At 43.8% G+C, this 12690-nt stretch overlaps 1 protein-coding gene across 2 annotated transcripts in view; it reads left to right on the top strand.

Annotated features, from left to right (window-relative positions):
• Nucleotides 1–12690, top strand: part of adamts17 (ADAM metallopeptidase with thrombospondin type 1 motif, 17) — a 142577-nt gene that overhangs the window by 96773 nt on the left and 33114 nt on the right. For both annotated transcript variants that reach the window (XM_034680807.1, XM_034680808.1), the window contains exons 12-15: nucleotides 61–206; nucleotides 1277–1446; nucleotides 1820–1947; nucleotides 11787–11907. In XM_034680807.1, the coding sequence (XP_034536698.1) occupies nucleotides 61–206; nucleotides 1277–1446; nucleotides 1820–1947; nucleotides 11787–11907 (565 nt within the window). The remainder of the gene's footprint in view (nucleotides 1–60; nucleotides 207–1276; nucleotides 1447–1819; nucleotides 1948–11786; nucleotides 11908–12690) is intronic.

Here is a 12690-nt window from a genome sequence, read left to right as displayed (position 1 = left end):
CTGCTGACATGTAACAAGTGTTGAAATAACTGTATGTGTATATGTGCGTGTGTGTGTCAGTGGTGCAGGACAGGAGAGTGTGTGAGTAAGACTCCCATCCCTCAGCATGTGGATGGTGACTGGAGTCCATGGAGCCAGTGGAGCATGTGCAGCAGGACCTGCGGTACTGGAGTCCAGTTCAGACAGAGGAAATGTGACAACCCTCCGTATGTCTGTCCGTCTGTCCGTCTCTCTGTCCGTCTGTCCATCTGTCTGTTTGTCTGTCTGTGTTTGTGTGTTTGTGTTTGTGTGTGTGTGTGAGAGAGAGAGAGAGAAATTGATTAGATGTGCAAAAAACATTTCTCACATTGCTTCAAAACGATTCCACTTATAATGTGTCACATTCACAGACGAGCAGTGAAATGCAACAACTCTCCCAATCAGCCATGCAGTGAAACAATGGAGCATTAATCAAAAGGGCGCTAAATATAAAGATACATGAATTGAGAAATATTGAAGAAGAGGAAGGGCTGAGGTCGCAGTCCTGACAGAGAGAGGGTTGAAGCTCTTTGAGTCTCCCTGTGTTCACCTTGAGGCTGCGTAGGGATATCCGGAGAGCAGCCACTCAAACAGTCCGTACTTGGGGTTGTGTGAGATCAGTCGTGACCCTGTTTGCCCTGGCCATGCTCCTCCTCATGAAGATGTCCTGGATAAAGGGGATAAAGAGCCTTCTGCAGGGCTCTCTGCTTATGCACAGTGCTGTTCCCATACCACAGGGTGATGTTTACAGTCAGTACACTCTGCACTAGTGCCAAAAAAATCCCTTAAAATTTTTAAGCTTCAGGGTGATTCTGTTATTTTGCATAGTTTTTGCCTCTCTCGGTGTATCAGGCTGTAATTGCCTCAACATGAAATGCTCCTGATCAAAGTGTGTCCACTAAAAGGTCTTGTTTTGTCCCTGACAGGCTCAGGTTGTTACTCTAAGTGTCTGACAACATTACAGAAAAGATCCCTACAGAGAAGAAGATGATTTTTAACCACAAACATCTGTTACATCACTCTCTACACACACACTACACTACACTGAGGAAATCAGTCATTTACCTCTAACATGGGACTTTGTGGTCTGCACGAAAATATTGTGTGACTGTGTGTTGTGTTTTATTGGATGTGAGCATACACTGTGAAGAACGGATGTGTTACTGACAGACAAGGCAGAGTGGGACAATATATAACTTAACATGTATTTATGAATATGCATGTTTGTGTGTGTGTGTGTGTGTGTGTGTGTGTTCAGTCCTGGTCCTGGTGGGCGACACTGTCAGAGAGCCAGTGTGGAGCACAAAGCATGTGAGGGTCTTCCGTGTCCTAAGGGGGCCCCCAGCTTCAGAGACCTGCAGTGTCTCTCCTATGACCGCCACGCCAGCAAGAAGAAGGGCAGCATGCTGACTGCTGTTATCAACGACGGTGAGTCGCACACACACACACACACACACACACACACACACACACACACACACACACACACACACACACACACACACACACACACACACACACACACACACACTGTGAAGATTGAAGATTTGAGTTGCATCTTTGAATTTTTAAGATTTGTTGCAGTTTGTGTTTATTATGGCTCTCCCTGATGATATAGACCGATCATATCTCTAACTCTACAATTTTTTGCTTTTGTTGCTGACATGGCATGTAATAGTCAATAATGCAGAGCCAGTAACTAAGAAAATGAACGCATACCTAAAGAACACATACTCTAACAGCATGATTCTTTATCTGTGTGTGTGTGTGTGTGTGTGTGTGTGTGTGTACGTGTGAGCAGAGAAGCCGTGTGTGTTGTTCTGCAGCCCGGTGGGTCGAGATGTCTCCGTCCTGATGGCTGACAGAGTGATGGACGGGACACCTTGTGGACCATACGAGGCGGACTTGTGTGTTAACGGAAGGTGTCAGGTACTCAGACACGCTGACACACACACGTGCATACACAATCATGTCACAGAGCAGTTCACAACTCATTCAATCAGACTTTCTTCAGCAGCTTCTCCTTGTCCATCTCAAAAGGGCAGCTTTGACGTCTTGAGGTCTTAAGTGGAGTTTAGGGGGTTCTTCGTGTTCACTGAACCCGCAGTTGGATGAAGTCAGGAACACTGGAGGTGACCCCTTAAACTCAAGTTGGGGTCATTTAGCTAAAACCTTACTAAATTCAAACACAGTAGTCTGAGTGGTGCTGTGTTTACATCCATATTGCTGTATAATAGGTGCAGCTTTATGCAAAGTGGTGTGCACAATAAGCTGGATGGGCTCAGGTAATTGTGGATCACCCATGGTGCGCCTGTCTGTCCAAAGCAACCCATACGTATATGATATAAGCTTTAAGCTAATGCTGCAGATCACTGACTGTCAAGAAGAAACTCTAGAGGCTGTTACTGGTGTGATAAGACCTCAAATAAAGCTTTTCTTGGAAAGTAAATATTTGTTTGGTGCTGTATTGCTTAAGCACATCAGCAGAGGGATTCTTCTGTCCTGATGTTGCATCTGCAATGGTATATTAGGGGCGCCAGTTTGGCTGAGTGGTTAAAGTGTGCACCGCATAAACAGGGGCTATGGTCCTTTTTACAGCAGTCACAGGTTCAACTCCAGGACATGACCCTTTGCTGCATGTCCCCACTCTCAATTCCCAACATTTTCTGTCTCTCTCCAGCTTGCTATCTTCCCTGCAAACCACCTCCACCACAGCACCTCCTTTTCTGCTGTGTCACGGATGCCCACTCTGTTCTGTACCCTGAGGGTCTTTGCTGTTGCTCTCTCTTCCTTGGCTTTTCAAGTATGCACATCAAATAAAGGGGAGGTGTGCTCTCCCCCTCTCAGGCTTTGGCATTCCACATACGCACATGGAAGGGCAGGGAGCTCCCAGAACAGGGCCATACCACAAAATATAACTTACTGCAGGAAAATGATTATTTCTTTTGTGGAGAGTGGTCCTGACTGAAATCAGTTTATTGTCATTAAATCAGTAACATCTGTTTATTTTGGCCTCATTGCGCTGTAATAACACAGATTTCTGCTGATTTTAGTGTGACTTGTTAGATACAGTGAAACTGAGACTCAATGGAGACAGATGGACTGGCGCTCCTCGGCTGAAACAGAACACTGATAGTTGGTGTCCATTAGAGAAATCCTGGTCCTGATACGAGCTAACAGGTCATCAAACTAGGCACTGGTCAGCCTCATGTAGCTGGAAGCAGCGGACACAGTTCATGAAGGAAGGGAGACTACAAAAGCTGTTTACAGCTCCTGATGATGTTATGTTGTTTTTGTCTTGGAGGGCTGGATATATGCATGTTACTTTTAACCCCTGCAAATAAAAAAAAATCATGCCATGCTGAAACTAATGCATATAAGTAATGTGCATTTTGATCTGTCTTGGTCTGAACACAGATGAAATGGATGCTTCCTTTGTCTGTCAGGAATCATTATTAGCTTCAGTCAACCAGAACAAAGATGTTCAATCATTTTCAACCAAGCTGTATATGTTTATGTTAAGTGCAAGAGTTCTAAAAAAGACAAATGTCATAAGTTAAACCCGTCATCAAACCCTCAGTCAGTGTAAAGAGACCTGTAAAATAACTGGTGCCTGTAGGCTTGCCTTGGAAAGGTTTGATAACTTGGTGAACTGAACTAAACTGAAATATTTATTCAGCCAGGACAAATCTCGCTAAAATGATTAATTAAGTGAAACTATATTTGACTCTGTTCTGGGAGCTCCCTGCCTTTTCATGTGCCTACGTGGAATGCCAAGGGAGGGAGAGCAGCAGAAAAGACCCCAGGATATTTCAAATGACCCTGGTAAAATCAGACACAGCAGAAAAGGAGGAGTTTGGGTGGAGCTGGGTTGCAAAGTGGTTTGCAGAGGAAGCAGCAAAGGAAGGCGGATAAAGCAGTTTCATTAGAACACCAATTTTTCTAATTGGCAGTTGGATGCATAGATATAATCAGCTGAGCTACGATGTTACAATGTGACAATGTCATTTAGCAGACGCTTTTATCCAAAGCGACGTACATACAAGAACAAGAACAACACAAGCAAAGATCTAGACAAGAGGAAACAAGATCAGTAAGAGTAACAAAGTGCTTCAAGTCAATTTGAAGGTGCAGGTACTGCCAAGCAGTGTAAAGGTAATGCACAAAAGTAAGTAAGGATTTTTTTTTTTAAACAAAGTAAGGAACATCTACAATGAAGCAACCAAAAAATTTAAGACCTCCCATTATCATCATCCACAATTAACATCACCACAATAATGACCAAAGTACCAAATGCTGGGTCACTCCAGACCTGAACACAGATTCCCAGAGTAGAGCAGGACAGTGTGAGTCAACTGTAGCTGGAAGACATGATCTGCCACTGGGGACAACAGTGGAGAACAGTCTAGCTAAGTGCATAGTGCTTCCTAAAGAGCTGGGTCTTTAGCTGTCTTTTGAAAGTAGAGAGGGACTCTGCAGATTGAATGGAGTTGGACAATTCATTCCACCATTTAGGGGCAACAGAAGAGAAGAGTCCAGCTAGTGATTTTGAGGCCTTGTGTGCTGGAAGCACTAGGCGCTTTTTAGAGGCTGAGCGTAGCGGGCGAGAAGGGCAGTAGACCTGGATGAGGGGTTCCAGGTAGACTGGAGCGGTTTTGGTCACTGCTTTGTAAGACATGATTAGAGTTTTGTATCTGATGCGAGCTGCAACTGCAGCTACAGGATAACTTTAGCTCTAATAAAGGCCAACTCTTTTAGTAGAACCTTTTTTAGTTTAGATTTTTAGCCATAATTTCCCTTCTTTTGTGAAGCAACGTGTTAAATGACTGTCATTAACACAGACAAAATTGTATTGGCCAAAGGATGTCATTGTTTAAGAGAAAACATGGCTATATGTGGACTTAAAGTAGAGTAGGTGCAACAGGTTGCTGTTGGGTCCATTAAAAAAACCTTGCTCTTTTGCTACAACCAGTGTACTGTGCAGAGTTTCATATTGCTGTAATCACTGAAAACCAAACACAGTCATGAAAAATGAACAAATGACCCAGTAAAAAGCTGTGAAGTAGAATGTATCCTCAGGGAACGATTTGAGTACCGCCTTCATTTGTATTCAGCAGTTGTGAAGAGAATCGACAGCCTGCTGCTGCTCTGGGGAGGGATGAGGACTTTATGTGGAACTGATGTCCCGTCTACAGCCAGTCCTCTGTGTTCATTTACAAATGTTGGATGTGGAACATTTGAGAGGAATTCCCCCTGATCCTGGTCCAGACAGACAGAGAGAAAGAGAGAGAGTCTAAGAGAAAGAGGGGGAGAGAAGAGGACTGGTCCAGAAATTGTAATGTGAATGCAATTATGACGCACATGTGCTTACAAAGTTTTTACTTCTAACATCTCAGCAGTGACTCATGTATCCTTCTCTATGCAGGATTACTTAGAAAAGGTTCAGCTGAAGCACTCACTCAATGTGTTCAGTGTTAGGAGTTGTGGGTTTCTGGCAAAAGTAGGACAAAGGTCACAATTAGAGGAGGATTTTTAAGCCCCAGGCCCCTTTAAAATTTTGCCCAGGGTCTAAACGAGTAATAGTTAAGGAAAGAAGAGCCATGTAAAAAGAAAACACATTATTATGGGAAGATGAAATGCTGCTCACCTCTCTTGTTATTTTATTTTATTCTGGACTGTTCAAACAAAGTAGGGTCCTGGTTTCTGTTGAGTTTACCCTGAGTTCAGTTGGGTGAAAATGTCTGCAAGAAGCTCTGCTGCCGCTTTCCCCTGTCTCTCTCTCTGTGGGCCTGTCTCATCTGTAAAATTTATTCCTCTGTGTTCTCTGCTTCATAAAAGTCTTCTCTTCTCTCTGTTGTGCACATTGTTTAGTCATGCATTGTGATAATGTATGAATGTGCAGAGGCATACAGGGCAGAGGCACACAGTATGAAAAGGGCTGTCTGATGTCAGGATGAGGCAGTAAATAAAATATTGAATATCTCGTACACTGAGATGTGAAAAAATGCAGCATAGTGTTAGTTCAGGCAGGCCACAAAGTCAGACTTGGCCAACAGTACTTTAGCTGCTAATAACACTCGCCCCTATCAGCTAACAGCTCAGCTGATTACATCTATGCATCCAATTGGCAAATATCAAATAGGTGTTCTAGTTAAACTGCCTTCTCTTGCTGCTTCCTCTGTAAACCGCTTTGCAACCCACATCCACCCAAACTCCTCCTTTTCTGCTGTGTCTGATTTTATCAGTGTCATATGTATTGTCACTGATGTCCACTCTATTCTGCATCCTGAGGGATCTTTGCTGCTGCTATCCCTGCCTTAGCTTTATAATGTATGGACATGAAAGAGAGGGGAGTTGTGCTCTCCCTGCCTCACACGGGACTTCCACCAGATCCGTGTCCGGTCCGTCTTCGATCCGCTGCGGTCCAGCTCCGTGCTCTCTCGTCCGTCAACACCCACCGGTTGTGTTTTCAGAACGCAGCACGGAGCAGGACCCCAGGACAGCTGGAGTCATGTGACAGAGGTTCTCCCGTGATAATTACTGAATCAAGGATTCTCCTCCTCTCCTCATCCATGTTGTCTTTCTGGTCCTCTGAAAACCTCTGACCTGTTGACTCCAGGCCTGGCTCCGCTCATCATGACTTTGGTTTGTTGTTGTAGTTAAGTGAAATACGATCTGGTGATAACACAGAGTGTTTTATTCTAAAAATTAACCGGATGTTTTCATTTTGTTTTGGTGCCTGACTTCCTGTCCCGCTCCATCTGCTCTGTTGAGATTGATGCGTCGTGCTCCGGCATCCGGCAACAAATAGAAGTCTTGTGTATCTGATCCGTTGTGATCTGACCTGCCAGATCAGAGACACAGCCGGAACACAACGGAGCGGATCCAGTGGGGGTTAAGAGATTGACTAAAATAGAAACCTATCAGATGCCGTGACGGATCAGAGACGGACCGGACATGGATCTGGTGGAATTTGGCCGCAAGAATTTGGCATTCCACGTGAGCATGTGAAAGGGCAGGGAGCTCCCAGAGCAGATCACAATATAACTTATTGCATGCAAATGAATAATTATTTTGATCAGAGTGGTCCTAGCTGAAAAAATATTTCACTTTAGTTCAGTTCTCCAAGTTATCACAGCTTTGGCATTCCACGTATGCATGTGGAAGGGCAGGGAGCTCCCAGCACAGAGCCATACCACCAAGCATAACTTATGGCATAGAGTAGTCCTTATTGAACCAAAGTTTGTGGCCCTGTCTGCAGCAGTGCATAGCTTTAGTAAGAACTCCTTCCAGCTTCTCCGTACAGGAGCCTAGCTTACTGTCATCTACTGAGCGTAGTTCACTGACTGTGGATAAGTACCTCATAATGCTAAAAGAAGTCTTTTGGACATATAAAACAGGCTGTATTGTGTGTTTTCTACTTAAGAAAATGTTTCCGTGGCTACTTGAACATATGAGTGGCTGAGAATGCAATCTACACTCAGATGCATTTTATGCAGATTAGCCTGCTGTCACCTAGTACTGATATTCCTGAGTACACCAATGGAAAATGAGACCTTGGTTTAATCCCAAGAAGCAGCCTGTAAATTCCAAGAGCTACCAATTAAGACATTTTGACAAATCATAATTCATCATACTTTGGATAATCAATATGAATCTAAGGCAGCAAGTTGTCAAACTGAAGATTTTCTTTAAACTGTTAAGTTCCCAAATCTGACTCAGAGATAACTCTGGCTTGTTACAGTTTATCATTCTCCTGTTTCACTCCGGCCAGAGAAAACAAAGTGGCGCATTGCAGCCAAAAAACTCCATATCCAGTGCAAGTGCAACCACTGAGGAGAGGAAAGAGGTTGCAAAGTTCATCTTTTGTTGTGAAAAAAAAAAACCTCAGTCCCTTCTTATTGTTCCAAATCAGCAGCAGGCTATGGATGAGAAGTCTGACTCTGAAGTAACTTATCAAAAAATATGGACTAAATTTATTTTATTAGCGTGCTGTTATTGATTTATCACACAGCATGCGTGATGTGATCTGTTCAGACGGACAGACAGCTTCTGATAAAGAATAGAGAGGGGAGAAACAGCAGCAGACGATGGAGAAATAGAGACAAGAGAAGGAGAGTAAAGCAGCAGGTACTGAGAGGTAAACAGTGCAGACACAACAATGCATTAAGTCAAGGTTATCTGAAATCATAGTAATATTCCCTGCAGAGAGAGAGCTAAAGAGGAAGATTTTTAATCAGAAACAGCTGTTACATCACTCTCTACAAACACAGCAGACTACACAGAGAGAAACAGGAGTTTACTTTACAGGAACATTAAAGTTCCTGGTCCCTATATCAGTTCATCTTATTGTCTGTAGCACAAAAACAAAGTACCAGTATCCCACAGCTCTGCTTATGAAACGACTTGTTGACTTATTCTGGACTTGAAACCTAACCATTGGTCTAATCAAATTGGGTATCTTACTTCTTCTCACCTCTACCTCTGTGTCCATCATACATCCATCACTCCACTCTGCACTGAGGCTCTGTGTTTCACCTGAGAGAGAGACATACAGAGGAGCTGGAGGATGGAGACTGAGAGAAATATGCAGATTCTGAGGTTAGAGAGGGAGGAGGAGGCATGGCTGTTTTTCCAGGCCTGGCATGCGAAACTCAGCTATGCAATGAAAACAGTGGTAAGGAGGGAGAGATAGTGAGAAGGAGAGAGAGAGAGAGAAACTTGAGAGAAGAAAGAGGAAGCAGACAGGAAAAGGGATGAGCGATATATTTAGTGAAGCTATGAAAATAGACCGTGGAAGGACCCTGACCATGTGAATGAGGCCTCATTTGGCTGCACAAAACCTCATGAATCTGGTCCACAGAAGGGTTTGGGTTCTTACAATGATATCAATAATTACGTAATAAGTTACTGATGGTGGAGATTCCCTCTGACTGCTTATATTATTGACAAAAAGCCAACATTAATCCACCATGAGCAGAGCACTTTGCAGCATTTAACAAGTTACAGTGGCAAGGACAAACTTCCTTTAACAGGCAGAAACCTCCAGCAGGACCAGACTCATGTTGAACTGTGTTGGGCTTGGAATGTTGGATTGGAAAGATACAGAAATAAATAGAAGGACAGTCTAAAACCAACAACAGCAACAATAACACCTCATACACAGTTCTGGCTGCAGTGCAGAAGATAGGGGGTCTAGAGAGGGTGTCTGCCCCCTGGACCCTGACTGTCAGAAGGTTCCAAAGGAGAGGGGCCTGATAGCTAAAGGCTCTACCTCCCATACTACTTTTAGAGACTGTAGGTACGATGAGCAGGCCTGAATGCTACAGTTGTGCTCATAAGTTTACATACCCTGGCAGAATTTGTGAATTTTTTTTGGGCCATTTTTCAGAGAATATGAATGACAAGAGAAAACCTTTTTTTTTTCACTCATGGTTAGTGGTAACTGTGTTTACTCTTTTTAAATCATAATGACAACAGAAACTACACAAGAAATCATTAATTCTGCCAGGGTATTTAACTGCACAACTGTATATATTGTTCGGCATTAATGGAGCCTTCCCAGATGTGTAAGCTACCCATGCCACGGGCACTTATGCACCCCCATACCATCACAGAACCATCACAAAACATCACAGATGCTGGCTTTGAATCAGTGTGCTGTTAGCAACCTGGGTGGTCCCTCTCCTCTTTAGAGCAGAGGATGCATTGTCCATGATTTCCATAAAGAATGTAAGGTTTTGATTCATCAGAACACAGGACAGTTTTCCACTTCTCCTCAGTCCATCTTAATCAGGCTAAGGTCCAGAGAAGATTTTGAGCCCATGCAGTGATTTCCACGACAGAGTCATGTCTGTTCTAATGCAGTGCTGCCTGAGGGCCTGAAGATCACGTCCATCCAGTGTTGTTTTTGGTCTGTGTTCCTTTTGTACAGAGATTCCTCCAGATTCTCTGAATCTTTTAATGAAGTAATGACTGTAGATGATGAAATCTAATAATAATAATAATACATTTTATTTAGAAGCGCCCTTCAAAACACTCAAGGTCGCTTTACAGACAGATTAAAACTCAATAAATAAAACAACACGATAAGATAAATAAAAACAACAAGCAAAGTAACACCAAGTTAAAAATGAAGCAGTGGAAATGAAGCAGGGAATGGAGTTTGAAACAGATGGGTTTTGAGTTTTGATTTGAAGAGGGGTAGTGAGTCAGAGTTTCGGATGTCTGGTGGGAGTGAGTTCCAGATTTGGGGAGCAGAGCGACTGAAAGCCCTGCTCCCCATGGTGCTGAGACGGGCAGGGGGCACAGAGAGGTGGAGAGAGGAGGAAGACCTGAGGGAGCGAGAGGGGGTGACGATGTGGAGGAGATCAGACAGGTACGGGGGGGAGAGGTTGTGGATGGCCTTGAATGTGTAAAGGAGGATTTTGAAGTTGATTTTGAGTTTGACCTGTAGCCAGTGAAGCTGCTGGAGGACGGGGGTGATGTGGTGAAAGGAGGGGGTTCTGGTGATGGAGGGATTTGTGAGGGACACCGAAGAGGAGTGAATTACAATAATCGATACGGGAGGTGACGAGACTGTGGACCAGGATAGCAGTGGTGTGAGGGGTGAGAGAGGGGCGGAGACGGTTGATGTTGCGGAGATGGAAATGTGCAGACCGGGTTATGTTATTGATGTGAGAGTTGAAAGAAAGTAAGCTGTCGAGGATGACACCCAGACTCTTTACCTGGGGGAGGGGGACACTGTTGAACTGTCTATGGAGAGGGAGAAACTGTCGGCTTTGGATAAGGTGGATTTAGTACCTATGAGGAGGAGTTCTGTTTTATTGCTGTTGAGTTGAAGGAAGTTGGAGGTGAACCAGGGCTTGATCTCAGAGAGGCAGAGGGTGAGGGAGGAGGGTGGGAGAGTGGAGTCGGGCTTGCTGGAGAGGTAGAGCTGGGTGTCATCCGCAAAGCTGTGGAAGTGAATGCCAAATTTGCGGAAGATATTGCCAAGAGGGAGAAGGTAGGTGATGAAGAGGAGGGGCCCCAGGACAGAGCCCTGGGGCACACCTGAAGTGACGGGGGAGGGTTGAGAAGTGAAGGATTTGAGTTGGATGAACTGAGTGCGGCCTGTGAGGTAGGAGTGAAACCAGTGCAGGGGGGTGTCAGTGATGCCTATGGAGGAGAGTCTATTGAGGAGGATGGGGTGAGAAATGGTGTCGAAGGCCGCACTCAGATCGAGGAGGATGAGGATGGAGATTAAACCGGAGTCAGCTGCCATGAGGAGGTCGTTAGTGATCTTGATGAGGGCTGTTTCTGTGCTGTGGAGGGGACGGAAACCGGACTGGAATCTACTACTCCTTTGTCATTTTACCCTGAGGACCATTCATCTGAAACTGTTGAGCTTTTTGCTCACGCAGTCTCTCACAGAGTGGTGAACATCTCTGGGGAGTCCTTCTTTACTCAGGCATGTTACTAACCTGTTCATAATTAACCTCATTAGTCAAGAGATGTTCCTCCAGGGTTTTTCTTTTTAGCATTACACAACTTCTATCAAATAAAATGTTCTTCTTCTACTCTCCTACAATTCAATGAGAAGAACAGATCTGTGAATTATGCCAAACAGAGATTTATGCATCAGTTTCCTGAGGTTTAACACTTTCTGGTGGGCGTCAAAAATAAAGATAACACCAAGACAGTACTTTGATTCTGCAGAAATCTTTTCTTTAAAAAGTCCCCCCACTCACCTCCTGTTGTACTCTTCTTCACTGTGTTTCTATGGTCAGAAAATTGGATGTGATGGCATCATCGGCTCTTCAGCCAAAGAGGACCGCTGTGGAGTGTGTAATGGAGACGGGCGCTCCTGTAGGATAGTGAGAGGAGACTTCAACCACACCAAAGGGATGGGTGAGTGATTGTGTGTGTGTGTGTGTGGGTGGGTGTGTTTTGATGTGAAATGGTATTCTTTATAACTTTACTTTCATCTAAAGCTAAAATTGGATTTCTGTAGGAAAAAAAGGACTAAATCTAAAGTTCTCTCTCAATCTCTACTTTCAAAAAAGACATCATGGTTGATGTTTCAGTGCTTTAAATGAATAAGCTATAGATAACTCTGGCATTATTTTTGGACACTGTCCTCAAAGCATGTCATTTTAATTTGCCATTACAGTCAGCTTAGGCAGTATTAAAAACAAGAAAGTCTATGTGTGTTAGCAGTCAGAAGCAAGGAGACTGGATTGGATTCCTATGCACTATTTATTTAATGTTGTTTGTAAAATTAAAGGCCATTTTATGTTTGTTACCCACTGTTTTCTAACATTAACATACCGAGTAAACTTGTTATTTAACATGTTTCTGTGCTTATTGTTAACCAAGGTGTTTTGAGCTTAATCATAAATAAGTCCTTCTGAACTTAATCTAGGACTTAGGACCTGTTTCCACTAACAGTGTTTGTTTTTGGGCTGGCAGTGCATATGTTCTACACAAACCATGCAGTTTAGAGTTTCAGCTCAGCACACCCCTAAAGACGATCTGTGTCAGCTATGTATTTGTCCTTTAAGTTTCAGCACTCTCAGCTGGATATATTTCAACTTTTGAAACACTGCAGGGCCCGTCAATGTCACTTCTCCCTTACCGACCAATCAAAATCAAGAAGGTGCACACTTGCTATATCTACCTTGTCAACATCAA

This window comes from Notolabrus celidotus, chromosome 3 (assembly GCF_009762535.1).
Source record: "Notolabrus celidotus isolate fNotCel1 chromosome 3, fNotCel1.pri, whole genome shotgun sequence".
NCBI classification, from domain to species: Eukaryota; Metazoa; Chordata; class Actinopteri; order Labriformes; family Labridae; genus Notolabrus; species Notolabrus celidotus.
This window is presented reverse-complemented; position numbering and strand designations above follow the sequence as displayed.